General features: G+C 38.2%; 3 protein-coding genes across 10 annotated transcripts in view; all 3 read right to left on the bottom strand.

Annotated features, from left to right (window-relative positions):
- Positions 1–1,453: 1,453 nt before the first annotated feature.
- Positions 1,454–2,523, bottom strand: LOC127565483 (UPF0746 protein DDB_G0281095-like). The gene is made up of 3 exons (XM_052004150.1): positions 2,496–2,523; positions 2,054–2,217; positions 1,454–1,948 (listed from the first exon to the last, which is right to left on the bottom strand). The coding sequence occupies exons 1-3, from the start codon at positions 2,521–2,523 to the stop codon at positions 1,454–1,456; spliced, it is 687 nt and encodes a 228-aa protein (XP_051860110.1).
- The window catches only part of LOC117563487 (protein scalloped), a 74,522-nt gene continuing 50,178 nt past the window's right edge, over positions 2,505–26,848 (bottom strand). For 3 of the 8 annotated variants that reach the window (XM_052002815.1, XM_052002805.1, XM_052002809.1), the window contains 10 exons: positions 17,674–17,801; positions 16,567–16,705; positions 7,662–7,792; positions 5,902–6,699; positions 4,683–4,723; positions 4,426–4,618; positions 4,123–4,185; positions 3,874–4,046; positions 3,557–3,791; positions 2,505–2,638 (listed from right to left, as the gene is read on the bottom strand). In XM_052002815.1, the coding sequence (XP_051858775.1) occupies positions 2,525–2,638; positions 3,557–3,791; positions 3,874–4,046; positions 4,123–4,185; positions 4,426–4,618; positions 4,683–4,723; positions 5,902–6,699; positions 7,662–7,792; positions 16,567–16,705; positions 17,674–17,801 (2,015 nt within the window). In that variant the 3' untranslated portion in view covers positions 2,505–2,524. Of the gene's footprint in view, positions 2,639–3,556; positions 3,792–3,873; positions 4,047–4,122; positions 4,186–4,425; positions 4,619–4,682; positions 4,724–5,901; positions 6,700–7,661; positions 7,793–16,566; positions 16,706–17,673; positions 17,802–19,729; positions 19,804–26,848 lie in introns of those variants that run through there. The other 5 variants (XM_034241893.2, XM_034241877.2, XM_052002818.1 and 2 more) reach the window with 4 other exon arrangements.
- On the bottom strand, positions 24,809–26,546 carry LOC117563526 (serine/threonine-protein phosphatase 2A activator). The gene has a single exon (XM_034241909.2). The coding sequence runs from the start codon at positions 26,457–26,459 to the stop codon at positions 25,143–25,145; it is 1,317 nt and encodes a 438-aa protein (XP_034097800.1). The 5' UTR covers positions 26,460–26,546; the 3' UTR covers positions 24,809–25,142.

Raw genomic sequence — 26,848 nt, 5'->3', positions numbered from 1 at the left:
TATAAGATAATGCATTTAAATCAATAGTTAATCATTTATATAACGGTGGATCGTTCGATTCATGCTTAAATGAATTGTTTTACATATACATATACGTTTATACTATAGTTACATACATCATAAGTAAGAAATAGAGAAATAACATCGTGGTTACCACACGCACAATTCATTTTCATTTTATGCATGCTATTGATTTGTTTTTGTTTCTTATATTTGTTGTGTGTGTGTGTGTTTTCATCTTCTTTCATTTGTTGTTTAACAGTCACTTGAGAGAAAAGTGTTTTGCAATTTCGAGTTTGATTCTTTCTGTGTTGTGCATATGCATTACTATATATACTATATTCTATATAGTATTGCATGTCGGTATAATTAGTACTCTTCTTCTTCTTCATCCTCTTCCAAAGGCAATGCACACTCTCAGTTGCAGCTTCAACTCCAACTCCAACTCCAGCTCAACTAATTCTATCCAAAAACCTAACCTGTGTCTGTCCAGCTGTCAATTCATCAATATTCAATGTGTGTGTGTGTGTGTGTGTTTATGTGTTTGTGTGGGGCTTAAACAACTTGGCGCGCTTTTACAATTAATTAAACATAAAACTAATGTAATATTACTATACATATTATTTTCTCATACTTCTCTAATAGCTATGAACAAAAAAAAAAAAAAAAAAAAAATCAAAAAAAAAATATGCATGTTTTTTTCATTTGTTTGTTGTTGTTGGTGTTTTTTTTGTTTTTGTGTGTTGTACAATATTTTATATTTTAAATTGCAGTTTAAAATTAGGTTTCAATTTTCTGATAAAAATTGCAAAAGAAATCAGCGCACGACAACGGCTTCGTTTTACATTCTCTCGAAAATAGCAAATAAAATATGTAATTAAGTAAAAGGGGGGGAGGAGGGGGGGGGGGGAGAAAAAACAAAACAAAAAAATACAAATACAAATTACACACAAAAAATATGTTTTAAGTAACTTTGAGATCATTTAAATGTATTTTTTTCATGTATGTAAATATGTATGCAGAATTTTACGTTCGTTTCAATGATGACCAACAAACTAAACCAATCAAAAAAATCAAAAAAAAATAATTAATGATATAAAAAGCAAAAACAACAAAAGAGCCTCAGCAACAACACAGAACAAAAATACAAATACAATAGATATTTTTTTGTTTGTTTGTTTTTGTTTTTTTTCAGCTGGAGAAAGGATTGTCTCGTGTAGTAGTCTCGTCTTAAAGGCAACATTCAATTGAATTTCGACAAACATATTAAATTCAAGGTACAGGCTTTCTTTCGTTCCATCATCATAAATAAATCAAGACTTGCGTGCTGCATTTAGTGTGTGTGTGTGTGTGTGTGTTGCTGACCTTTTCCTACTATATGCTCACACTACAATCAATCAATCAATCAATCATTATTCTTATATATGTTACAATAATAAGCCTCCTCCTCCTCCTACGGCTCGCAATCGGTGTCATTGACGGGCTCAACATTCGCATTGGCAGCCACATTAGCAACCACAGCCATGGCAGCAGCCACATTCGCCTGCCGCAGCATGCGCAGCTCGTGAGTTGTTGTTGCTGTTGTTGCTGTTGACGATGATTCGACGGTGCCATCTTCCTCGACAGATTTGCCAACGCCAATGCTGCTCAAGTTGAGCGCCGCACTCTCGGCAGCTGCATTCAATTGCGTGTATTCCTGTGCCGACAGTTTCAAAAACTGTTCATAGGTATTCAATTGTTGCTGCTGCTGCTGTTGATGTTGCTGATGTTGTTGCTCCTCATCGAACTGTTGCTGATGGTGTGGCGGTGGCTGTTTGCTGCACACGTTGTAGGGCGGCGGCGGTGGACGGTCCTGGTAAGTAACAAGTTGCTGTTGTTGCTGTTGATGTTGCTGCTGTTGATGTTGCCGCTGTGTGGCCTGCTGCTGCTGCTGTTGTTGCTGCTGCTGCTGCAGCAATAAGTGTGTGCTTAGACGCGACTGTTGTTGCAATTGTTGTTGTTGCTGCTGCTGTTGCTGTTGTTGTTGCAGCTGGTAGTTGTTCTCAGGCTGCACCTGCGCATAGAGCACTTCATCCACTTGCAGACCTGCAATTCCACTCAACCGCTGCTGCTGCTGTTGTTGTTGCTGCGGCGATGTTGGCGATTGCTTAATGATCGTCGAAACCGTTTCCTGGCTGCCGCCTTGCAGCGTTGTCGTGCTGTGTGCTTCCTCTGCGCCTGTTCCTGTTGTTGCTCCTGTTGTTGTTGTTACATTTGTGCTGATGATGTTGCTGCTGCTGTTGTTGTTGTTGTTGTTGCTCTTGATGGCATTGTTATTGTTGTTGCTACTGCTGGTGTTGCTGCTACTGTTGTTATTGCTGTTGCTACTGCTGTTGTTGTTGTTGTTGTTGGTACTGGTGTTGTTGCTGCTACTGTTGTTGTGGCTTCTACTCGTATTGTTGTTGTTGTTGCTGTTGCTGTATTCGCTGATTTGTGCATTGGTGGGGTTCGCGGACAGAGTGGACGCTGCTTCGTGCAGCTCATGCTATTCCTTTATAAGGCGATAGATGTGGTGCGTGGTTCCCGTGTTCTGCGCCGCCACTTCAAACACATACGCTATGCATAGCAGTGTCTCTTCCGTTTCACGCGCTCTCATTACCTAATCCGAGCGAGATGGCACACAGATAAGAAAAGAAAAGAGAGAGAGTTAGCAACGGATGCTTAATATATACAATTAAGCGATAATATTGATAATTACACATTCGAAATTCGTTTAAATTCAACTTTATTTGCAACTATCCGAAATTTGCAATGCATTTAAGTGAAATTGTTCGTAACTATCTGAAATTTGCATTGTATTTAAGTGGAAAACTTTGCAACTATCCGAAGTGGAATGCATTTAAGTGAAACACTATGCAACTATCCGAAAAGGAATGCATTTAAGTGAAACACTATGCAACTATCCGAAAAGGAATGCATTTAGGTGAAACACTATGCAACTATCCGAAATGGAATGCATTTAAGTAATAAACATTGCAACTATCCGAAATAAAATGCATTTAAGTGAAAAACTTTGCAACTATGCGAAATGTGCAATGAATTTAATTGAAATTCTTTGCAAGTATCCGCAATGTGATACGCATTTAAGTAAGCATATTTGCAACTATCCAAAATAAGCACTTAAATACAAAGCTTTCCAACTCTCTAAAATGGAATGCATTTAAGTGAAATACTTTGCAACTATCCGCAATGTGATTGTGAGATGCATTTAAGTAAACATATTTGCAACTATCCAAAATGTACATTTAAATACAAATTTTTCTGAAATGGAATGCATTTAAGTGAAATACTTCGCAACTATGGGAAATGGAATGCATTGCATTGAAATTCTTTGCTACTATTCGAAATTCGAAAATGCATTTAAGTGGAAATCTATGCAACTATCAGAAATGAGCATTGTATTGAAGTTAAATTATTTGCAATTATCTGAAATGCAATGCATTTAAGTGAGACTTTTTGGCAATTATCAATATTATTATTATTACTCCAACTCGCAACTCCAATTCGCAACACTCACTTGTAATATTGTAAAATTCTCGAGCACACTGTTCATCATATAGCGTTCAGGTAAATTCTTCAGCTTCTGTATGAAATTGATCATGTACTCGCACATTGGCGAGCGCTGAATGCGATACACGTAGCGATTATTCTCCAGATGTGAATACTCCTTCTCCACCTTTTCCACAACTTGTTTGCCAAAGGAGCAAACGATTGTCGAACACACAAGCTCAATGTTCTCATTGCTTTCATATCTAAAAATAGGAATAGAGATAGATAGATAGATTAATCAATGACCAATTCGAATTGGAATCTAGTCAAGTCAAGTGCACTTACTGGCTTGTGACGCCATAGAAATCACCCGATTCGTTGCCAGTCGTTACGTCCGTGTTGAGATCCGCCCAACATTTGACAAGGTAGAACGCATTCTGTGGACCCTTTTCGTAGAGATCTTTGAGACCGCCGGATTTCTCCGGGAATTTGTCAAATATTTGTCGAATGTCAACAGTCTGCAAGCGATGAGGAGGTGAAATGTATCATTTAGTATGTTAATTCCGATGTACTCTGAACTCGCAAATTACTCACCTCAAGTGGCGGATCGGAGAAGGATGGCTTGCCGCCTAGCTGCACGAAAAGATGTCGGTGATACTGTCGGGAATAGAATAGAAAAATGTTATGAGATATTTGCTCATTTCTATTACTGAACATATCTTCGAATAACTCTCAATCGTGATGAAATTCTCAGAATCTGTTCTGATTGTAGTTATTAAACATTGCACAACGTTTTAGTTCGTTAGCTTTAAAATGAAATTCTTTCTGAAGCAGACATGGACAGATTGACTGATCATTAGTCATCTTCTTTTACTTATTACTAACGTCACTACTTACGATCTCGTCTCTGAGGATATCCACGAAGGCCGTAAACTCGAGCAAGCGGAATTTGTGCGTGGCAATGGCACGTCCCTCCCATGGCAACTGTGCGGACGGAATACCGGCCTCGATTTCGCCGGACACCGCCGTCGAGGGTTTGCCAGGTGTGTAGGGCGCCTGGGCGAAGGGTTTGATGCTGTAATCATAAAAACTATTGGTCAATGCAAATGCGTTGTGTATACATTACGGCATTCAAATGGGGCAATGCAACTTACTCTTGCGATGTGCTCGGCTGTAGACCGGGTTGCCAAAATTGCTGCAGAGTCACAAAAAATATGGGAAGAGAAAAACGAAAAAATATTGATATATATTAATAAGAAAATTGTAAAATGCACATACAAACAATTAAACAGCTGTATTTATTTACATATTAGAAAACACTAAGCTAAGCACTATAGTGGGGCAAAAACATCGAGTTACTATCGAAAACTATCGGCATTCATTGTTCATATTTGGATTTGCAAAAAACATCGATGCTTTTGCAGCACTATTTGAAGCACGAGTTGTTGTCTTTGAGTTGACATGGTTACACAGCAGATGAGATTTTGTTTATATATATAGCACGCACGTAAATGATTGGGCGATTGATTGGCTGATTTGATTTGATTGATTGATTGATAGATCGATTTTGATTGGTTTTGGCGAGCTCACTAAACGAATATTACATACAAATACGAGTACATTAAAGACTACTAATTACTTGGCAACACACATTCATGTTAAATAGTACACACAATTCTGCTATCCATTTTTTTGTTTTATGTTTAGCTTATTGCTTATTAATATTTTTGTGTTTGCTGTTTGTTGTAAAATTTCGTTTGTTTGTTTTTTTTTTTGGCATGTATAAAAGCAAGGAGTCGATTTCAATGGGCAAGCGAGCGGGCGAGAGAGCGGGCATTTCACGATGTCTTCTATCCTGCAGAATCACGAGTAACGAGTAGCGAGTAAACTGTGAGTGTGTGTGACGAGTAACGAGTGAGACGAGTAACGAACATATGAAAAGAAAGTAGCAGGGACGCATAATGAGAGGAGCAGCAAATGGAGAGCGAAAAGTCATATTGAGAAAATGAGAGAGGATCATGACAGATAGAGACATAAAGAGAGAGAGAGAGAGAGCAAGAGAAACTCTGAAAGAAAGCACACAAAAACAAAACCCTATATAAATCGCTGTTAAAATCGAATGAGCAGTGAAGTTATCGACTTGCGATATCGAATGATTGTTAACGCAGTTGATGAGTGCATTGATATGTTTGTTATCGACATGTTTTCGATGGGATGTGTGCTGTGGTGTATTGAGGGTGGTGTGTGTGTGTGTGGTGGGTGTGTTGCCTGTTAGTGGTTCTTGTATTGGGTTTTTTTTTGGTATGCAAAACGTGATGTGAAGTGGCTTTTGCTTAGCTTGGCTTGGTTGGGTAACTTGAACGCTTTGCTTACGCCCGGATACAACGGCGGATGGTGCAACGGCGGCGGTGGCGGTTGCCTTGCCAACACATGTGCCGCCGCAACCCCCCCACCACCATCAGCCACAGTTGGTGACACGCCACCTGTTGTCGTTGTTGTTGTTGCTGCTGCTGTTGCCCCACTCGAATGCTGCTGCTGTTGTTGTTGTTGTTGCTGGTGCTGTTGTTGTTGTTGGTGTTGTTGTTGCAGGTGATAGACTGCAACGGACGCTGCTGCATGCTGATGATGGTGCAGATGCAGGTGGTGCGGTAGATTGTGATGGGAATGGTGGGCATTGTTGTGGTGTCGTGGCGACAACGACGACGCCACTGCAACAGCATTGGATGTGGCGCCACCAGCAGCAGCAGTCGTTGCACCACCACTTGCAGCAGCAGCTGCCGGCGACTGGGCCACAGCGGCAGCAGCTGCAGCGGCGGCGGCGGCAGCAGCGGCGGCTGCAGCTGCCACGCCCATCTGATGATGATGGTGCGGATGTTGGTGGCTATGGCTATGGCTGTGACTGTGGTGGTGGTGTGTTGGGTGGCTGTGGCTGTGGTGGAGGTGACTTGGGTGGCTGTGACTGTGGTGATGGTGGCTTGGGTGGCTGTGACTGTGGTGGGCGGGATGCGGCAGATGCTTCGAATGGTGCACGCCCGCCGTCAGCGCTGAGGCAGCCAGGGCAAGATTATTGGCCGCCTGGGCGGAGACAATTTGTGAGCTGGTCATGGAGCTCATGGCCTGCAGGGTCTGCTCTTTCTCATTGAGTAAATGCAAGGACACACCATTGGGTTCCTGGAAAAAGAGTTTTCATTTCGTGATCGTGTTCGTGATCGTGTGTCCCTCTCTGTTCTGTAAACTGTGCTGCAAACAATGCGATGTTTCATCGATATATTTCGTGCAATGTATCGATTGGCGAAGAGTCGAATCGCTGCAGCCCTAGTTACGCGTGTGTGTGTGTATCTTGTATGTATGTGTGTTTCACATGTGTGCAGGTGTCGTGTGTGTGTGGCTGTGTGTGTGTGTGTGTGAAGATTGCAACACAACAACACGCAAGCATAATTAACGTCGCGATCGAAACGAACGAATGTCACACGTGTTTTGTAATTGGAGCAGTGAGAGGGACGAGGTCGAGGGGAAAAATAAAACTCACACATGGAGAATATAGTACATACATATGTTTGCCGCATATGCCATTCATCATACACATAACATACATACATATATATATTCACATATTGCCAGATGTTTTCAATATAAAGTTCGCAGTGATTTCCGTTGCATTTATCTGCCGTTTAATGCTAATGCTAATGCTGAAACTGATATTGATATTGATATTGATTTTGTGGAATGGCCCCCCATCTTGCAACTGAGATACTCTTCCTTGCTTTTGCATGCTCATCGCTCATCGATATACATACACACATCGATAACAACTTTTCTCAACTACTATTATCGAGGCTAAGCTGCAGCCAGCAGTAAATATATCGATATCGATTGAAGTTTCTTGAGCTATAAACTCGACTTTACTGCAACTAAAAACCAACAAAAAAAAAAAAGATTTACTTATACATAGAGTATATGTATGTACGAGTATGTAAAGCATGTGGACAATAGACGAATGGAAAAACTCCTCTCTAGTTATAATAGCACTATTTCTTTTCTTTCTTTGTGCTTCTTCTCGTTGTTGTGATTGTTGGTTCTTGTTGCTGTAGTATCTAGTATCTATATATGTAGATGTTGTTTAACAAACTTACGACTTTGATTTTGGCTTGGATTTCACGGAGTTTCCGTCTGGCGAGCACTTGGATGTGAGAGCTCACTTGTTTACGGGTTCTCGTCTTGCCGGTTCGCAATTTGATGTATCGCGCGATTAGCTCGTTGCGCCCTGTAAAACAAAAAGAACAAAAAAAAACAAATCAAGTTATTATCTCTCAATTTAATTTCAATGAAATTTTATATACATATTATAGATTGTGTAGTCATCTGTTGCCACTCTCAAATAATGGCACATATTTTAAACATATTTCATACGAATTTATTATTTTTTAAGATGTATTCTGTAGGTTCACATCTAAAGCGGTTGGGCATGATGTGTTCTTAGGTTTTTGAACCCGAATTCCAAACTTCGAAACTCGAAAAAAATTAAATAAAATGCCAAGCCCTTTAAAAAAAGGTTCGGCTGTATAATTATAATTTCGTTAGCTTTTCTTGCAATGAATAATTATGAATATTTAAGAGCGCTTCATGCTGAAAAATAAAACGATACAATTGAGTATGCTCGACTGTGCAATACCCGATACTAATTTTAAAAACAATTTCAATGCATATTGGCAATTCATAATTCATTTCATTTGTCACACCAAAAGTGAAAAAGTCAAGGATTAACAATGTTTATTTGCATAATGCGGCTTCAACAACAACAATAAACACAATGCTTCATAAATGGAATTGAAATTGAATTGAATATATTGCAACTCCAGGACATCAGGTGGAAATAAAGGTTATGGCTTCAATCACTTTCCGCTTGAGTTGTGCACAAATTAAATTCAAAGCAGCTTGACGACAATATTCACGTGTAAACGGAATCTCTTGTGTGCTCACTGACGTCACAGTCAGCGTCGCAGTCGACGTCGCAGTCGCCGTTGACGTCGTTGCCTTGCCATTGGCCCGATTGTCGTCGTCGTCGTCGTCGTTGCTGTCGGTAGTCAGCAGTCAACAGTCAGAAGTCGGGAACTGGCAACCGGGAACCATCAGCCTGGGGCATCCTTTTCTTTCAGTTTGCTTGGCAGCCGAGGCATTCCCTTCCTCCTCCTTCCCCTTCCCCTGCCGCTGCCTGTAAGCGATCCAGCTTTTATTGTACACACGCTTATGCGTTCACTAATTACATTCTTGGCATAGTTTCAGTTCTAACCGAATAAAATTATTTTCAGCGACTCAAACCCCGTCGCACAGTGAACACAACCAAGCCCAGCAAGCACACGCATATTGCCGCATCTCCTTTCCCTTCTCATTCCCATCTCCATCCCTGCCTTTCTCTGCTGCCATCCCCAACTTTTGGGGATGAGCGCTGCCTTGCCTGTGAGGACGTCTAAGAATTACTAGCACGCCGCACAGACACACACATAGACAACACATTGAAAGTCAAACCATTGCAAGCAAATCCACCAAGGCAAGGCAAGGCTGCCAGGGCGGCAGGAATGCCAGGGAGGCTGAAGTGTGTGGGAGTCAGTGATACAAAGTAGCTTCGATTGAAATGGAGCCAAGACGATGCTGCTCCAAACATTCAAACACGACTCAAATAAATATGTGAACTAGTTCAACGAATTCAAAAGTCAAATTAATGAATTATTACAAATTCATTATACTTATTATGTACCTTACATTGTTTTGCTTTAGTTTCATTGCCAAAGCTGTATTGTAACAACTATTTTGCATATGAAGTGTTTTAAAAATAAATTATAGAAACTACATCAAAATATAGTGTAAAATACTATATATAAATATGTACAAAATTGTTCTATCGAAGCTTCTTTTTTGAAATAAATATTTGTAATTTATTATTTTAATAAAGAAATTATATTTCTAAAAGACATACTTCAAAAAATAATTTTAATTCCATTACTGAAATAGTAAAAAATGCAAGTTCGAACAAAATATATTTGTTTGAATTGAACAAAGATGAACAATTAAATGCCATTGTGAACATGTAACAAATACTCAAGGAATAAAAAGAAATATAAATCGAAGCTAGACAAGTTTAATTATTGCAACATATTCAAGAAATGAATAGTTCACAAAATTGTATTATTTTAATGAAAAAACGAATACAATTCCTTGTTGCAATGAGATAAGCCATAGCGACTAAGGCCTTAAGGCTAAGTTCATAAAATGCGAGTTTACATGGAACTAGGAAGTGAACTAGTTCGCTTCAAATGAATGCAAGCTGTTCAATTGAGTTTGAGTGTGTGCAACCCTTAAAGCGAACGGATGCCAAGAAACATCCCGAGTGCTCAACACACACACACGCACACACAGAGAGAGAGCGAGAAAGGCGCGAACAATACGCAGATACTTAATATGAATAAGAAGAGAGCTGCATTTCAATTTCTTTACGCTTTAAATCTTAGCAAATCGATGGGCCATGGCCCAAAAAAGGAAGAGCGGAATTCAAATGGAATTTATGGCGAAACTTTGTGTGCGACACAAATATGTCTGCGAGAGAGTGATAGAGTGTGTGTGTGTGTGCGAATGTGTTTTTGCATCAAATTGATAGTATGTGTTTTACTTTAATTATAAGGAATCGCTTGGATCCGCTTTGCATGACTAATAGAAATGAATCACGTTACGATATTCCAAAGTGAATCACATAGCAAAGCTCTTCGTCGATTCGTCGTATCTATGATTATTTCAATTTGAATCGATTCACAGTTTCACACATGTAGATTTCAATCAATTAGGGCCAAGTGCATGCTGCTGAAACAGATGATGATGATGACGACGATGATGATGATGATGCGAATAATACTGTTAGCTATCAATTGAATTGCTTCTATCTCTCGAATCTGCTTGCATCTTGATTCAAATTCGAGCTCGAAATCGGAATCGAAATCGAGAAATTGTTAATTATTTATGTGATAAACTGACCTCAAGGTTTATTGCAGTTCGCATTCAATTGATAGATGGCGATAGGTGCAACTAATTGAATAAAGTGTCGTTGATGCTTCTGCTTCAGCTTCTGTTTGTTGTGAAAGCTTTTCAAAATATATTTAATATGCTCGACTTGCAGATACCCTGTCCTTAGCATAATGTATTCGCTTAGCATGTCTTTCACTCACTGAAAGCTTTTCTATGCTCGCACTCACACTTTATGAATGAATAGATGTTTAACACACTCGCATTCAAATGTGACAAAGGTTAATCAGTCAATTGATGTGGCGCCTACTATTCCCAATCATTTATGCATAAACACACAAAACGAACAGACGACTAAACCTGTGTATAGTAGTCTAAGATTTTCATATTCCAATAATTCTTTTCATTTTCAAAGGCATAAACTTCCACAAACTATTTACAATAATAGTTAATAACATTTTTAATGAATTTATTTTCTATTATTTTGTATAATATTTGTATAGCACAAAGAAAAGATCAATTTAAACATCAAAATAAAGAACCTATTTATTTGCTCTTTTGTAAAATTTTAGTTCGTTGCTCAAATAATGAAATTTTTTCACAATTCTATTATAAACATCATATTTAGCTTTATATTATTAAAATTCTTTATAAATGAATCATAGTTAGTTTAATTTTATTAAAATTCTTTTTAAAAAGTTAATATTTAGTTTAATTTTGTTAAAATTCTTTCTATAAAATTCGTATTTACTTTTATTTTATTAAAATTCCTTTTACCAATATTTTGATTATAATGAATCAATTTAACCACTTTTTTTAAAACAATTTTATATGATTCCATTTGATACCATTTTGGGATAGATTGTCTCGGTATTTATATATTATTATTATATATATTATATATTCATTTAATATTAAATTCTTTTATTCAAAAATATTTCCAGGAAAAAGAAGATAAAACATTGAAATAAGTAAAAATATGTTGGTCTATTAACTCAGTATTTTATTTTAATAAAGAGTAAGAAAATAGATTCCACTCTTTTTAATACTGAAGTGTTTACTAAAATATATTGAATTTAATATCTAATTTTTATACTCATGTTTGAAACTAATTTCATTAAATTTGTTCTCTCTTGTTGGACCTTTTTCTGGTTGTGCACATATTTAGTTTATTAAAATGCCTTTCCTTTCCCCGCTAACTATGCTATGAAAGTAATAATAAACTTTGAAAGGAAAAAAATAAGTATATTATTTGCAGTGTTATTGGGATTGGGCATGATAAGTATCATGGAGTGAAGTGAAGTGAAGTGAAGTTGTGCCCATTGAAAATCAGTGGACGAGGCTAATCGAGAGAAGCCGCAACATGTGTGGCGGGGAGGGAGGTGGTGGAGGGGGGGGTGTAACATAATAAGCCAAGTCGCCACTAGCAACGCTGCATATTTGTGGCAGCTGAGGGATGTGGTGGCTGACTGGATGGCAAAGCTGAAAGTTTTAGGCCACAATTTTCACAGGCAGCGCGGAACACGCGGGATGGATGCAGCTGTCCATCCGCCATGTCATGTGTCATAACCAGCGCCAGTTTGCTGCATTTCTTCTCTCCTCCCTCTCTTTCTCTCTCTCGCTGTCTGTATGTGTAAATATTTTGAAAATTAACAACCAAACAATGGTTATATTTTCACACATAACGCAGCGACGTCACACTGTTCCCCCTCTCCATTCCACTTCCTCCTCGTGCAGTTGTCTCGTGTTTAGCCTGCAGCCGAAAACATTCTGCCAATTTTGCAACAACAACAGCAACAACGTCGCGCGTTTTTCTCGTTTTTACTTTGGCTTTTTGGCGAACAACTTTTGCAGCTGGCAGGCGGACGGACGGACAGACAGACGGACGGACGGACGGGCAAAGGAATTCCCGTAGTGGCTGCTGTGCTGTGGCTGTGGCTGCATTAGCCACGTGTTGGCAATAAATATAAGTTTAGTCGCCTCTTGTCACATCGTTTCGCATATTTAGCCAGCGCTAGAAGGAGACAGCGAGATTGAGAGAGAGAGAGAGAGGGAGGAAACGAGTCGAGCTTAACGTCGAATCGATTGCATAGAATGCAATACATACTAAATATTTACTAGAGCACTTCGCATGCCGACACAGTTTCCATAATTCCATCCAGAGACAGCACTGCACCAAAATATTATTGCATTTTTATTCACTTCAAAATGATGCAAGCCTATGCGAAATATTTGTAATTAAAATCGATGCAGGTTTCCCTTAATGTCAATGCAATGTCCGAAGAGTCGTATACTTATGCCTACCAGTCGTATACTTAATATTCAGCATAATTCGGAATTATGAATTCCTTTCTGCAACTAGCTTATTCAATTAGCATGTCAGCACACCCAGTCGTATACTTAATAATCATAATAATCATATTCATTAAATATAATTCACAAACAATGCAAACAATTTGTTTTTTTATTGAGTCTTATTGAAGAAAGTTAATATTAGATTAACGCTTTTAAGTGTTTCTAATAAAAATATCAGATCGAATTGACTATAAATAAATGCTTCATTTACTTTTAATTGAATTTATATTATTATTATTATTATTTTCAACTTCAAGTATTTCTAATAATATCAGTTGCTGATCAGTATGCTGATTAAAAGAATCAAGTTTATTTCCCTCGTGAATTGATTATAAGTAAATTTTACCTTTTCTTTTAATTGTATTTTGTATTATTAGAAAGGTTTCTTATAAAGAGTTGATATATTTTAAACCTAAAGGATAAAATATATTTCGCTTTATTTAAGAAATACTTTTATTACGCCTTCTGCAATCGGGTTTTAATTGGTTTGCCTCACAGTCTGGTATATTTTAACCTCTATGGTATATTTCGAATACAGTATTTAATCAATATACCAAATGATGTTTTCGGTATATTTGACTTTTATGGTATATTTCGAATACAGTACTTAATCAATATACCAAATGATGTCTTTGGTATATTTTACTTTTATGGTATATTTCGAATACAGTATTTAATCAATATACCAAATGATGTCTTTGGTATATTTTACTTGTATGGTATATTTCGAATGTAGTACTTCAGAGAAATACTAAATATGGTCTGTGGTATATTTTAGTATTTTTGCGGTATATTATTTGGAATATATTAAGAATAATACCATACTGTTTATTCAAAATGAATCTTAACAAATTCTATGAAGTTGTTCTAATAAAAAAGTAGCTGCTTAAATAGCATAAATGTATTTCGCTCTTGGATTAGTTGCAAACAAATGTTATCGCTACTTTTGAAGAAATCTTTATGGAAATCGATTTATGTGCTAAGAACCCTTTTGAGGGTTCAGTGATTAGCCTTTTATGAGCACAAATCAACTGTACTTTATCACTTGCAGCTTATTAATTGATTCCCTCAAATATTCTACTAAGTGTACTATGAGAAAAAGAAAAACCCTAAAGCGATTTTCGGCTCACAAATGTATGCTATAAGCACGGCTATGACCACAATCCTTGGGGGGTGCCGAAGAGCGACTAAACAAATCACTCGTGTTTGTTCCATTTAAAGTCAGGTCCCCAGGTGGCCAGCGACCAGAAGCCAGAGCAACGAAGGTGTCAGCTCGATGTGCTCAAGGCAAGGTAAGCAAAGTGAAAAGTGAAAATTAATTACTTGCTTAAATACAAACACAAATACTTTGGGGCAACACACAATGAAATGACGACCAAAGGAGAGGAGAGGGGGGAAGGGGCAGGGGAAGAGTGTTTTCTGGCCGTTTAAGCTCAGTCTGTGGCAAAACAAAGCACACAACATGCAGCCAAGGGACAGAGACAGGACATGGCTGCCATTTGGGCCAATGGGCGGTCTGTGGCCAACACGCAGAGTGAGAGAGAGACGGAGATCGGGGCTCAGTTCGAGAGCATAAAATGAAAACAATATCCTCTGGGACATAAATTACAAAACTTGTTGTTTATGCGTGTAGACGTCTCGAATAAAACACGCAGGATGCAGGACAGCAGCAGCAGCAGCAGCGGCAACATACTGTGCCTACCTTTGTTTGAGCTCAGGATGAGCAGGAGCAAGAGCAAGAGCAAGAAGAACACACATTCTCACAATTTGCTGTCGTAATTCCATTGAGCCGCCATTTGGGTGCGGCCAACACCAAGCAACGAACAACGAGCAACGAACAACAGCAGCAGACAGCAGCTAAGGAAGACAACAAGAACAACACGAACAACAAAACGTTGTCTGTCCTTTTGGCTTTCATTATGCAGTAAATACTAGTACATAGCCATCGTCCTTTTAGTGTGTTTGTGTGTGTGTGTGTGTGCACCTTCTTGCACGCTCACAATTTAAGTTGTCAGCACATTTAGAGCGGCTAAAACGTTTCGCCGCACACGGTGTCAAACTTTCAACGCTGTTTGTTGCCACCATCGCCTGTTGCCATTCCCATTCCCATTCCCAACCCAACTCTCAGCCTTGCCCAGCTCAGCTGAGTGTTTGGCCAACCCCAAAAAACACAACCTTCTCCCCTTCCCCTTCTCCTTCTCCTTCGCCGACCTCTCGCTAACCCACTGAAATCAACCTGGGCACAAAGCGCTTTGACACAACTTTCAGCTCAAGGTTCAAAGTACGGAATTTATGTTTTCTTTCCACGGGCCGCCGCAAACATACGCCAACAAAAAAATATGTATGCTACATACATATAGAGCAGAGCAAGAATTTACAGCTTGACTGCAGTCAAACACGACTGCCAGATACCCTGTACTTTTCATTTACTCTTCTCAAAAATGCTCAAGAACTTAGCACTCTAACAATTTATTTGCTATTTAACTTGCTTATAGAATCTATACAGATAAAGAGTATATTCGATATACTATATATAAAGTTAAATATCTTTCTAAATTATAAAGATTAAATACTTTACTTTAATATGAATTGCGCCTAAGTTGTTCAATGATATCGTTAAGATAGAAAAGTTGAAAGAAATATTTTTCATTTTTAAAAATTGAGTAAAAGCTCTAATAGTACTCCATATAATCATTGTTGTTGTTTTTTAGTTTACATATTTAATTTAATTTTGAAATTTATAAAATAAAAAAAAACAATAATAGTTTATTTGCACTTTAATTTGAGTTGTGTTGTTTCCTTCATATTTAATGCTTTATGTTATTTTCAAGTTTATAAAATATCAAAAATAATCATTTAATTTCACGGCCACAGCAAAATATAGTTCTTTAATAAAAAGTTCTTATGTACTTTTTGTCGTATATATTTAGTTAATGCTTAAATGATCAGAAGCTCAATGAAATACTGAAAACGTGCCGAGAAACCGAAATCTTAGTTCAAGAAGTGCGATTATTCGTCTATTATTATTATCATTACTTTATGGATTAAATATGAGATTAAATCAAATGGCATTTGCCCGGGAGAGAGGGAGCAAGAGGGGGAGCAAGAGGTGGGGTGGGCTGGGCAGACATCAGATAGGATAGAGTTTCGTGTGCAGGGTATAAGAACACAAAACACAAGCACACAGAGCACAAACAAAAGCAAAAACAAAAACAACAAATAAAACCAACAGCGGCAACCGCAAAATTCCTGTTTGTTTTCTCTTTTACGCCGCCCCATTTGATGCACCCACACACTCACACACACACACACACACAAAGAGAAGAGTGCGAGAGAGAGAGAGAAAGGAAGAGAAGGATGTAGGGATGACAGTCGGTGAAACTTTTGTGGGCACTTTGTCGTGAAATTCATAGCAAACCAAAGCGAAGCGAACTGAAGTGAAGTGAATTGAAGTGAAGGGTTTAAGTATAGTGTAACTACTATAAGTATGTATTTGAACACTCACACATGCATATATGAATTAAGTGTTAAATTAAATTGTTACGTTTGTTAACATTTTGATATTCACTTCACGACGATCGCGTGTAAAAAAACTGCAAGTTTACTTCATTGTGTGACCAGCCTGACATTACTTGGTTAATACTAAATACTAAATATACTGTTTGTACTTACCATACATTTTGCCCTCATCGGACAATATGATTTTCCTGCGTCCACATGGTGGATATATTGACAGTGCTTCTTGAAAGCTTTGCTCAATGTCCGGACTCCAGACTCCCTCGGCATCAGCGGATGACAAATCCTTTTCGTCCTGCAATTGTTCAAAAGCATAAACAAATCAAGAGATAGTAATATTGAGAGAATTCCCATTCATACAACTCATGAAAATCGATTGTTTAAACTCAACAAAAAAAGAGACTAACATATTTATATTTTATGACTCGTTCCATTTACATTTTCTAGTTTTCAGTAAAAAAAATTTTCCTTGTTCTGTTTCCCACACTTATTTAATATGCTTCACAAGTATTTTAAAGTGTCACACTGTGTTTAGCTATAAATTCACAACTTGTCCTAAATATTTAGTTAAGCAAAGTAGAGCTCTATTCGTTTGAAATAAATAATAATGTGCCATTTTTTCAATATTTGCAAGTTGAATTTCGAATGTAGGAAAAGTAGTTTCAGAAATCTTTGATGTAAAGAAAATTTCATTACTTGTATTTTAAAATATTAAATTAAAATAGATTGTTAACATGCATTTCGAAAATAAATTGGAACACCTCTATAATTTAAAAACATTTTAATAAAACTTTGATTTAATTAAAAATTAAAGTTTTAAATCGAAAAATAATTATGTAATTAGTTAATTTCTTTGCTGTGAATTGCGAATATAAAAAACTTGTCTAAAATTGTATTCAAAAGGCTCTTAATCAAGTTTATTAACGACAATTTTGTGTAGTTTTATTAGAACTGTATATTGAAAGATACAGAAACAGAGAAATTTGTGTCTCCTTATATGTAAATTAATAAAATGACAATACAATTGTATTCAATATTGTAAAGGACAATCAAGAATATTGTAGATAAACTGGTGTTGTTTTACTTTTAAATTTGTAGAGAAAAAGAAGTGAAAATTAAATAAAATTTAGAGGCAACATTTTCTACATACTTAAGTTAATTCTTTTGCTTGTAAAACCAAAAGCAAATAAAATATGAATAAAAGAATTTGAATCGAGGATTTAGGATTTAGGATAAGTAAATATATTGTTGTTTTGTACTCACATCGCTCATGTCGCCAACATCCAAGTTTTTACTGTCCACCATGCTGCCATTTGTGTCTGCCGATCCCAGTGGACCAGGAGGACCGGCATTCACTGGTGCCCACGGAGATGGTATGGTGCCGGGTCCGACTGCAAAACAAAGTGAGAGGAGGAGAGAAATTCAGATTAGAAATTGTTGCGTGTGTGGACAACGTCAGAATTGAGAATTCACAATTTTAAAGTGCGGTTTAAGCTTCATAAATCTGTGTCATCATCATCTTCATTATTATTATTATTATTCATTATTATTATTGTCGTTGTCATCATGCTGTCAGTCAGTCAGTTAGTCAGTTAGTCAGTGATGGTGTCGCCACCCTTAAGCACACAAACAATTGTGTATCCACAATCAACCTGTCTAACAGACACATCCGTGTCCGGGGTGTTGATATGTATTATGAATTTGCGTGCTGGGCACACAGATGAAAAGCGCTCCAGCACACACTTAAGTACGTTTTTCATTTGATATATTTAACAATGGCGCCAATGGCGACTAAGTGGGGCGTGGGCGTGGGCGTGAGGAAGGCGTTAGACAACGGAGACAATCATCATCATCATCGCGCCTACTCCAAATTGATAATCAGCACACAAACACAAACACACAAACACACAGACAGACAGCAGGCACTTGGCCAAATGCACACAAGTGGCATCATGTTGTGGCATTGTCTTGGGGCAGCAGCATCGTCAAGGCAGCCATCAAAGTCAATGCTCATGCAGCAGCAACTGCACTAATTGAACAATTCGGCACAGCAGTCAAAAGATTGCAATGCATTTGATTTATCATTGGAATTCAATCTGAAGCGAATGTTGGATTGAATGGTAAGGTCAGTTAATGTTCATCAGGGAAGTATTACGAAATACATTTGTAGAACTCAATAAAAGTTATTTTTAAAGGAAGCTTTTTCATTGATAGTGTATTTGATAATAAAACACTTCTACTTTAACTTTTTCATTTAATTTAATTTGGCTAATTTGAAAATAAGTATAATCTCATAACTACATGACATTTTGTTAAAATATTGACTAAACTGGAAAAGGGTTTTAGGGTATTTAACAATTTTTCAACGGGAAATGTTTCAAACAAGTTCAATGAGGCATTTGGATTGAAAATTTGATTGTGATCATTGAATACTAATATATATATATATTCAAATATTGTATAATAAATTATATGTTCTGATATTTTTTATATTATTTTAGTAGCAATCGTATAATTCTTGGAATTCTAATTCAACACTTAAAATTTAGTATATTTTATGCTTTTTGGTATATTTTCAATGTTGTGGTATGTCGTTATACTAAATATACGATTTAGTATATTCTAGCATTTTAGTTGTGATCAAATACAATTCCCAATTAACAATTGAACCCTGCTATATTTAGTACTTTTTGGTATATTTTCAATGTTCTGGTATGTCGTTGTACCAAATGTGACATTTGGTATATTTTAATGAAAAAGACGATTTCGTACTGAAAATGGGTCACTTGATAATAATGTTGATACCGAAAGGATTAGGTAGGTTATACATATATGCAAGCAAAACTATATAAATAGGCAGGTGTGAAAGTCATAACAAATATATATTGTCGAAGGTTTGCTCATGAATGTCTGGCATTAGAATGAATATAATGAATTGTGGAAATATGATGTCAGTAAGTGTCAATAACTTGTCTGCTACTCTATCTCGCTTTTGCTTGCTTCTAGTTTGCATTTGCACAGTTCATTACATGTCTTGGCCATCATTACAGCACTCTAGAGTATTGTTAATGCTTTCAGGCAGCGGCGTGTATCACAATTTCCATTAACCATTTCGTTAAAGGTTCTCCTGACCTGCCCGAACGTGATATTATCGAATATCCTCAAAAGTCATTAGCTGCAAAGAAGTTGGCCGTTCTCTTTTTGTGTGTTCTCTTTACTTTTTTAATGCTACACACACAGGTAGACAATGCCAGAGTCTAGTCTTTGTGGCAAGTCATTAACTACTGCAACTGAGATTGCGATTGCGAGATCAACTCACCGGAGAGACTTTTGAATTCCTCAAGGGAATCCAAATGTTTGGAGAACGGCGCCAATTTGGAGCCGTTATCGTGGTCGTCTTTCAAATAAATTTTGGCAACTTATTTCACAAAAAACAAAAACAAGAACAAATATCTCACAAACACATCGATAGGGGGAAACAGACACAGCACAAGCACAATAACAATAACAAAAAAAAAAACAAAGCAATAATATATTTATGTATTTATGGATTATTAAGGATTAATTCTTGATGTTTTTGAGTATCCATTTAGTGGGTGGAGAAGGGGGGACGCGAAGGGGAAGGCAACGGCAACGACGACGGCGACGGCGACTGCGATTCGAGAAAAATGAGAAGAAAAACGCGTCTGTTTGATTGGAACGCGCTGTGGAAACTGAAAATGCCTTTCATTTTTCACTAATTTCTGGTTTTTGTTTTCTCTGTGTGTGTGTGTGTGTGTATAGACAGGGGATGATGGCATAACGCACGACAGGATGCAGTCACACACACACACATTCACACACAGAAGCATACAGTTAAGGGAAGGCGAACCCAAAATGTCAAAGGCAACGCCGACAGCGACGATGACGACGACCACGACAGCGTTGTGCGTCATGGGTAGATGAGAATCAGGGAAATTCCAAGAATCGCCAGCAAAGAAATTTCATTTCAAATCATGTTTTTTAGCGAGCTATAGCTCAAGCTAAGCGCTTATCCCCAACGTTGTTTTCCCCACAGGCGTTAGATATCTCAAAAATGGTCGAAAGCTCAAAGCAACATGTGAGCGTGTCTTTAACAATTCCCAACTGTACACAGATCGCCAGCTAAGTATGTATCGGTGTGTGTGTGTGTGTGTGTGTTTGGGGTGGGGGGAGCTGGCACAACCCGAAGCTGATAAAAACTGGGCAACTATTTAATAATAATGCATGCAGCGGCTGCATTGCCACGCTTGCTGCAGTCAGCACAGGACACAGGACACAGGACACATGAGGCAGGGGTTGCTGCTTTGCTCCTCGCTTTTAGGGGTGACTATTGCCATTTCTCATAATCTCCCTCAGCAAGCGAGTGAGTGTGTGTGTGTGTACAATATTATCATATTAATTTTCGGGCTGCAACGCTTCCGGTTCATTGTAATTTCCCAATTAGAACCACACACACACACATACACACACACACAACGTTCTCCTAGGCTCGACTAGGACTCGACTCACAGCTGCTGCTGTTGTTGCTGCTGTGGCTGCGACTGCTCGAGCATTAATAAGGGAATGTATTTTGGGTTGTCTCCCAGCTACCCTTGGCAATTGGAATTTATGGTATTTATTGTATTTCGCTTGCATTTCTCTATTTTCTCTTCGCTTTATTCACGCTCTGCGACCGTGAACAGCTGTAAGCCAATGCGACGCTTCAACTCGTTGTCGTTGCTGTTGATGTTGGCGGTGATGATTGTGGTGGTGGCTATACTATGTTGGTGGTTGATGGTGGTGCGCTGGCAGACAGGCAGTCAGGCAGTCAGTCTGTCAGGCAGGCAAGCAGGATCAGTCACCCCACTTGAAATGCCAGCGAGCGAGCGATGCGTGAATCGCAGCCCTTAATGGGCTGATCCTTATTCAAATCTCTAGTCTACACCCCACCTCAGAAAGTGTCCTTTGCAATGTGTGCAAAAAAAAAAAAACAAAGCAAAAACACGCACGCGAGGTGTGCTCGACTGTGAGCTACCCCAACTTTAGTGTAAAGAAATCAACTTGCGCTTTGAGCATGCGCAACTGCTTAATACCTTGACATGCGCATGCACCTTGAGATTGTATGTCGAATGAGAGGCAGGGAAGAGTAGATAATAGATAATATAATAATATATAATAACTATCTATTATATTATATATATATTACTCTCTTTTTCAGTGAGTATTATAAAAATAATAAATGTATGTATTTCTTATTCTTCGGTTTTTATTATAAAAGTCAACTTTTTGTTTTCATTTCACGATTTATATTATAAAATTGTATACTAAAAGTTTTGTTTTATATAAATATTTAAAGTTTTTAATTTTTTAATAAAAATTTAATCATCAATATTATTTGCGATTTACATTATTAAAATAAAATATAATAATTTATAATTTTAATGAGCAATTAAAGTTTATTTTTTATTTTGAAGTTCGATTTCGATTTATATTAAATGAAATATAATATATAGATCAAGTAGATATTTTATTTTAAGATTTGTATTATAATATAAATTTTTAAATTTTTCATGACAATTATTTGTGATTTTTAGAAATTCCTTTAAATTTAATTATTGATTTGGTTTTTAAAATTGTAAATAAAAGTTAATAATGATTATGAATTCCGATACAAAATAATATTCGTGGTAAAATAACATTCGTTGCTTCTTCTCATTTGTTCTTAAGATATTTTTTAGGATCTGGTTTAAACTCATGATTATTTATAGTAATCTCTGCTATTTATAGAGCGATCGAGCTGAAATTTGCTAGGCACATTTAAGTCATAATAAGATCTATGTTAATAACTAGTTAAAGGTGATGCTCTCAAAAATAAACAAATTAAGCATTTCTTGATATATAGAGGCGATCTTATATTGAAAGTTATAAGCTTAGACAAAGTATAAACCCAATACGAATTTTTAGGATAGTTTTGCTTCGTTTATTCGAGTGCAGGGTATGTGAACAATATGAAAAAGAGGTGAGCAAATTAACCCCTAACCTACACCACAGCACACCCAATGTATGCAGGACAGCGCAAGTAGCAGAAGAAGAGGAAGAAGTAGAAGCAGTAGAAGAAGAAGACGGAAGAAGGAGTACAACTGACAGAGGCAAACGCCTGGACACAGTGGCACACAGTCGTCGCATTCCTTGGTGTGCGCGAGTTATCAAAAATATGTATCGCAAATATTTGGCAGGACATGCACGGAACAGGCCGAAAACAAAAGGAGAGCACGGAGAGTGAGTTGCAGTCAGTTGAAAAAGGATACGATGCGAGTACCTTTGCATAACACATACTATATATGTTATGTATATAACTGTCCTTGGGATCCGTTTGCATTGAGTGTGTGTGTGTGTTTGCTACCCTTAAGGGATTTCCCCTGTCACATTTCAAATTTGAAATTTGAAATTTTCTCATTTCCATATTGCCATTTGGCATAGTCAAAGGCAAGGCAAGGCAAGGTGGTGATAGTTCATCATCAATCAACTCACTCTTTGCGTATCTGTATCTGTATCTGTATCTGCATCTACGCGTATGTATGTATCTCAATGTGCACTTGAAAAATTCAATCATCTTTTATAAAACGCCGCGGCATCAACTCAACTGAGAGCTTTAGATTCGAAAATTGAGCAAAAATGAGGGTTTAACCCTTTATTATAGTACGACACACAGGTTAGGTTCTCTCAATTGAATCTTGTACTTTTTAAGGGTAGGCTGACACGCTGTTTAATGAGCTAGCGCGACAAACACAATGACAGATCCACTTCAGATGGCAATGCATTACTCTTTTTTTTTGCTGTTCACAATTTCTACATTATAATTAGTACATTTGCACTTCAAATTCTGATGAAATACACAAAGTATAAAGAAAACGGACGAGCAACTGGAATTTCTCATTTACATTTTTCACTTGTGCATAAACACAAACAAATGAGAAAGCTACAGTCGGGAAGTTCACAATAAAAACAAAAAAATATGGTATTATTCTTAGAATATGCCAAAATACCGAAAAAAACTAAAATATACCGCAAGATATTTGTGATTGATCTTTGATCTCTTTCCATTTTAATGTTGACAAAACGTTGCGGTATTTTTCGGAAAATATACCGAATTAATATACCAAAACTAATACTAAAATATACCAAAAGTTATACATATATGGTCGGACTGAAGGCGCTATCCATTTTTAAAGGAGACAAAACATTTCGGTATTTTTAGATAAATATACCGAATTAATATACCAAAACTAATACTAAAATATACCAAAAGTTATACATATATGGTCGGACTGAAGGCGCTATCCATTTTTAAAGGAGACAAAACATTTCGGTATTTTTAGATAAATATACCGAATTAATATACCAAAACTAATACTAAAATATACCAAAAGTTATACATATATGGTCGGACTGAGAAGCCCCTAATCATTTTCAATAAGGAAAAACATTGTGGTATTATTCTGAAAATATACCAAATTAATATACCGAAACAAATACTAAAATATACCGAAAGTTATATATGGTTGGGCTACTAATTTGCAATAAAGGCAACAAATTTCAGTATTATTCATAAAATATACTAAATAAATATACCGAAATAAATACTTAAAAATATACTGCTATATACAAATTTGCAATTTGCCGTCAAGTGAACACCCACGAATCATTTAATAATCATATTCGAGTCTGCGATGTGCAAAATCATGAAGCTTTTTCTAATTAAATTATGAGTTTGAATTTGACATCAACTTTCAAAGAGATGAAGATTACAAGATTGAGGGAAATCGGACTAGTTAACATATTTTTCAAATGAATATAAATTAAATGCTGATTTATGGCAATGTTAGCTGCAGTTTTCTTTTCATACTCGTTGGCAATAAATTGCAGTTTAAGGATTTTTAAAACACGTGCTTTAGAATGCGAGTTTTAACTGAAATTCAGGTTGAACTACAGAGTCTATACTGAGTGACATTTTGGTCATGGTTTGTCGTTGGATCGATTAAGAACCGGAAAGAAAGCCATATATGTACGAGTATATATATAGACAGGTTAACGTTGACTGTTGTTGTGAAAGGATGCATCTAATAATAATAAAGAAAAGAAACAAATAATGTTCTCAATTTGCTTTCCCTTTGGCCGCAGGGTGCGGACACGGAGTCCCGATCTCTTCAACGTTTTGTTGTGTCGTATCTATTGGGGATCTGTCCGCAAGCGTGTTTAATTGCTTTGCCCAGAGACAGAGAGAGAGAGAGAGAGCGGGAGCGAGAGATGCAAACTGGAGTCTCGACTCTATGTATAACAGTTCTCAGCCAGAGATCAACAACAACAACAACAATAGCTGGCTGGCTGCTGGAGCAGCTTTTTAGTTTGTTTCTAAACCGGTTAACAGATTTTTAGTCGCTTGTCGAGGGCGACAGGAGCGAGCGTGAAAGAGAGAGAGAGAGAGGGGGAATGGAGAAGGGGGTCAGAGTGGGGCTTAGCTGGAACTGGTTTACGTTTAATGGGCAGCTGGTGATACATCAGCAACAGCAGCAGCCACAGCAGCAACCACAGCAGCAGCCACATGCGATTGTTTGCTGTTGGCCAAGTTAATTTTTATTTCATTTCGATTTGATTTGAACGCTATGGCATCGCCTTAGGGGTTAGTGGCAAAACTATCGTAACTACTTCTAACTATGTATCTACTCGTATATCTATCTGCCAGACACATGACATCGACTGACCAATCGACCGCGCTTCGTGATCGTGCACACACTCACACTTGCACCGCTCACATTCGAGTCGCTGACATCGGTGACCAAAGCGCTGTGCGTCAACTGCTCCATCGTGGACTCCGTCTCCTCTTCCCTCTCCTCCAGCTTTGGCTGATCGAGTGGCTCTTGTCCCTCCAGCCGGAGTCGGAGCAACTCTTGTCGCTGCACCGACAAATAACCGAGCTGCGGACGCGTCAATTGACTGGACGCCGGGGCGGGGTCAAAGGACATCAGCTGACCGAAGCAGACGTGACGCAGCATACGAAACTGATTGAGCATCTCCTTCAAGTACATGTTGTGCAGCCCCCGATAGACTTTCGGCCACGACGAGAGCGTTGTGATGCTCCACAGCTGGCACGAATGCGTCGCAAAGCTGCCCTCCTTCGACTCGGCGACAAAGGCCACACAACCGGCGAGGAGATAATCGTTGCGCCACTGCTCAAAGACCGCAGGCTGCAACAACTGGCGGGGCTGAAACGGTGGATCATAGCACAGCTGAGCGGCGCCCCAGAGATACGGCACAAACTGATAATCGTCCAGGGAATAGGCGCCCTCAAAGCCCGCCGCATTCAAACCGTACTGCGACTGCAGACGACGCACGCACTTCAGATACCGCTGGAAGAGTAACAAGGCGGCAGCCGGTTCATCGGCTGGCAGCAGCACCTTGATGCGAAAGAGTGCGCACAGGAAGAAGAGGAAGCTCAGTTCGTGACCGGTGCCGTAATCGAGACGCGTCGGATTGCCAAAAGCGTTGGCCAAATACTGACCCAGCTCGGCGACATGTTCGCATTGCTGCGGCGGCAACGCCTGCTCCACCAGGCCAAAGATGCAACGCAGCATAGTTCGGGACCAGCTGCGATACGCTTCCACAATGGTCAAGCGCTTGATTTCGCGATACTGTGTTTGCTGTTGCGGTTGCTTCACGCCAACGGAGACGATGCCGCCGAGATCGACGCCACGCTGCGACGCCGTCATCTCGAGCAGACGATCAAAGATGCCGCACAGTCGCTGCATTGTGGCACTCACTGGATAATCGCCTCGCACCGACTGCTGTTGCACTCCCTGTATCGCTATGCTCGTCCTGCCAATGTAGCCGAGCAGCTCGTGATACGCCACCGAGCTGTGCCATCGCACTGTGTCTGATTCCTTGCTGATGCGCAGCACAGCTCCGTAGCTCGGCTTGCCAAAGTAGCGAGCGACTTTTGTCTCCTGCGGCTCGCAGTATTGCACTTGCGTGGGCGCGTTTTTCTTGGCCATCGAAAACGATTTTAGCAATTGATTGAGTGTATTTTCTTTTTTCTTTTTTTTGTTGTTTTTCCCTCTCTGTGTGTGTGTGTGTGTCAAAGTTAATTGAGTGGAATTTCCCAATCACAGAGTTAATAGTCATGGCTTGGCTGGATTTCCCCTCCAGTTAGTATGACACAGCGAACATAACATTAACAGCAACTGTTAACAGCTGTTGAAACAATGTGTTAACGATAACATTAACATCAACTGTTAACAGCTGTTGAGTGAATGCATACGAAGCTATGTTATTGCAACGATAACTTTAACAGCAGCTGTTAAATTCTATTGGGGTAAGGCATTTGAAAGCTTACTCTAAATTGTACTCTCTTAATAAATTGAATATATGATTACATTTTCCA

The sequence above is a fragment of the Drosophila albomicans genome, chromosome X, assembly GCF_009650485.2.
Source record: "Drosophila albomicans strain 15112-1751.03 chromosome X, ASM965048v2, whole genome shotgun sequence".
Lineage (NCBI taxonomy): Eukaryota > Metazoa > Arthropoda > Insecta > Diptera > Drosophilidae > Drosophila > Drosophila albomicans.
The sequence above is the reverse complement of the archived record's forward strand: the minus strand, read 5'-3'. Positions and strand labels throughout refer to the sequence as shown.

Bases quoted from the DNA above. Each gene is read 5' to 3' on its own strand.
- LOC127565483 (XM_052004150.1), bottom strand. From the start codon at position 2,523: ATGAGCTGCACGAAGCAGCGTCCACTCT. The intron at 2,218-2,495 runs GTCCGCGAACCC...CAACAGGAACAG, and splicing joins CACGAAGCAGCGTCCACTCT to GCGCAGAGGAAGCACACAGC. The intron at 1,949-2,053 runs GTGCAGCCTGAG...TTATTGCTGCAG, and splicing joins ATGAAGTGCTCTATGCGCAG to CAGCAGCAGCAACAACAGCA.
- LOC117563526 (XM_034241909.2), bottom strand. From the start codon at position 26,459: ATGGCCAAGAAAAACGCGCCCACGCAAGTGCAATACTGCGAGCCGCAG.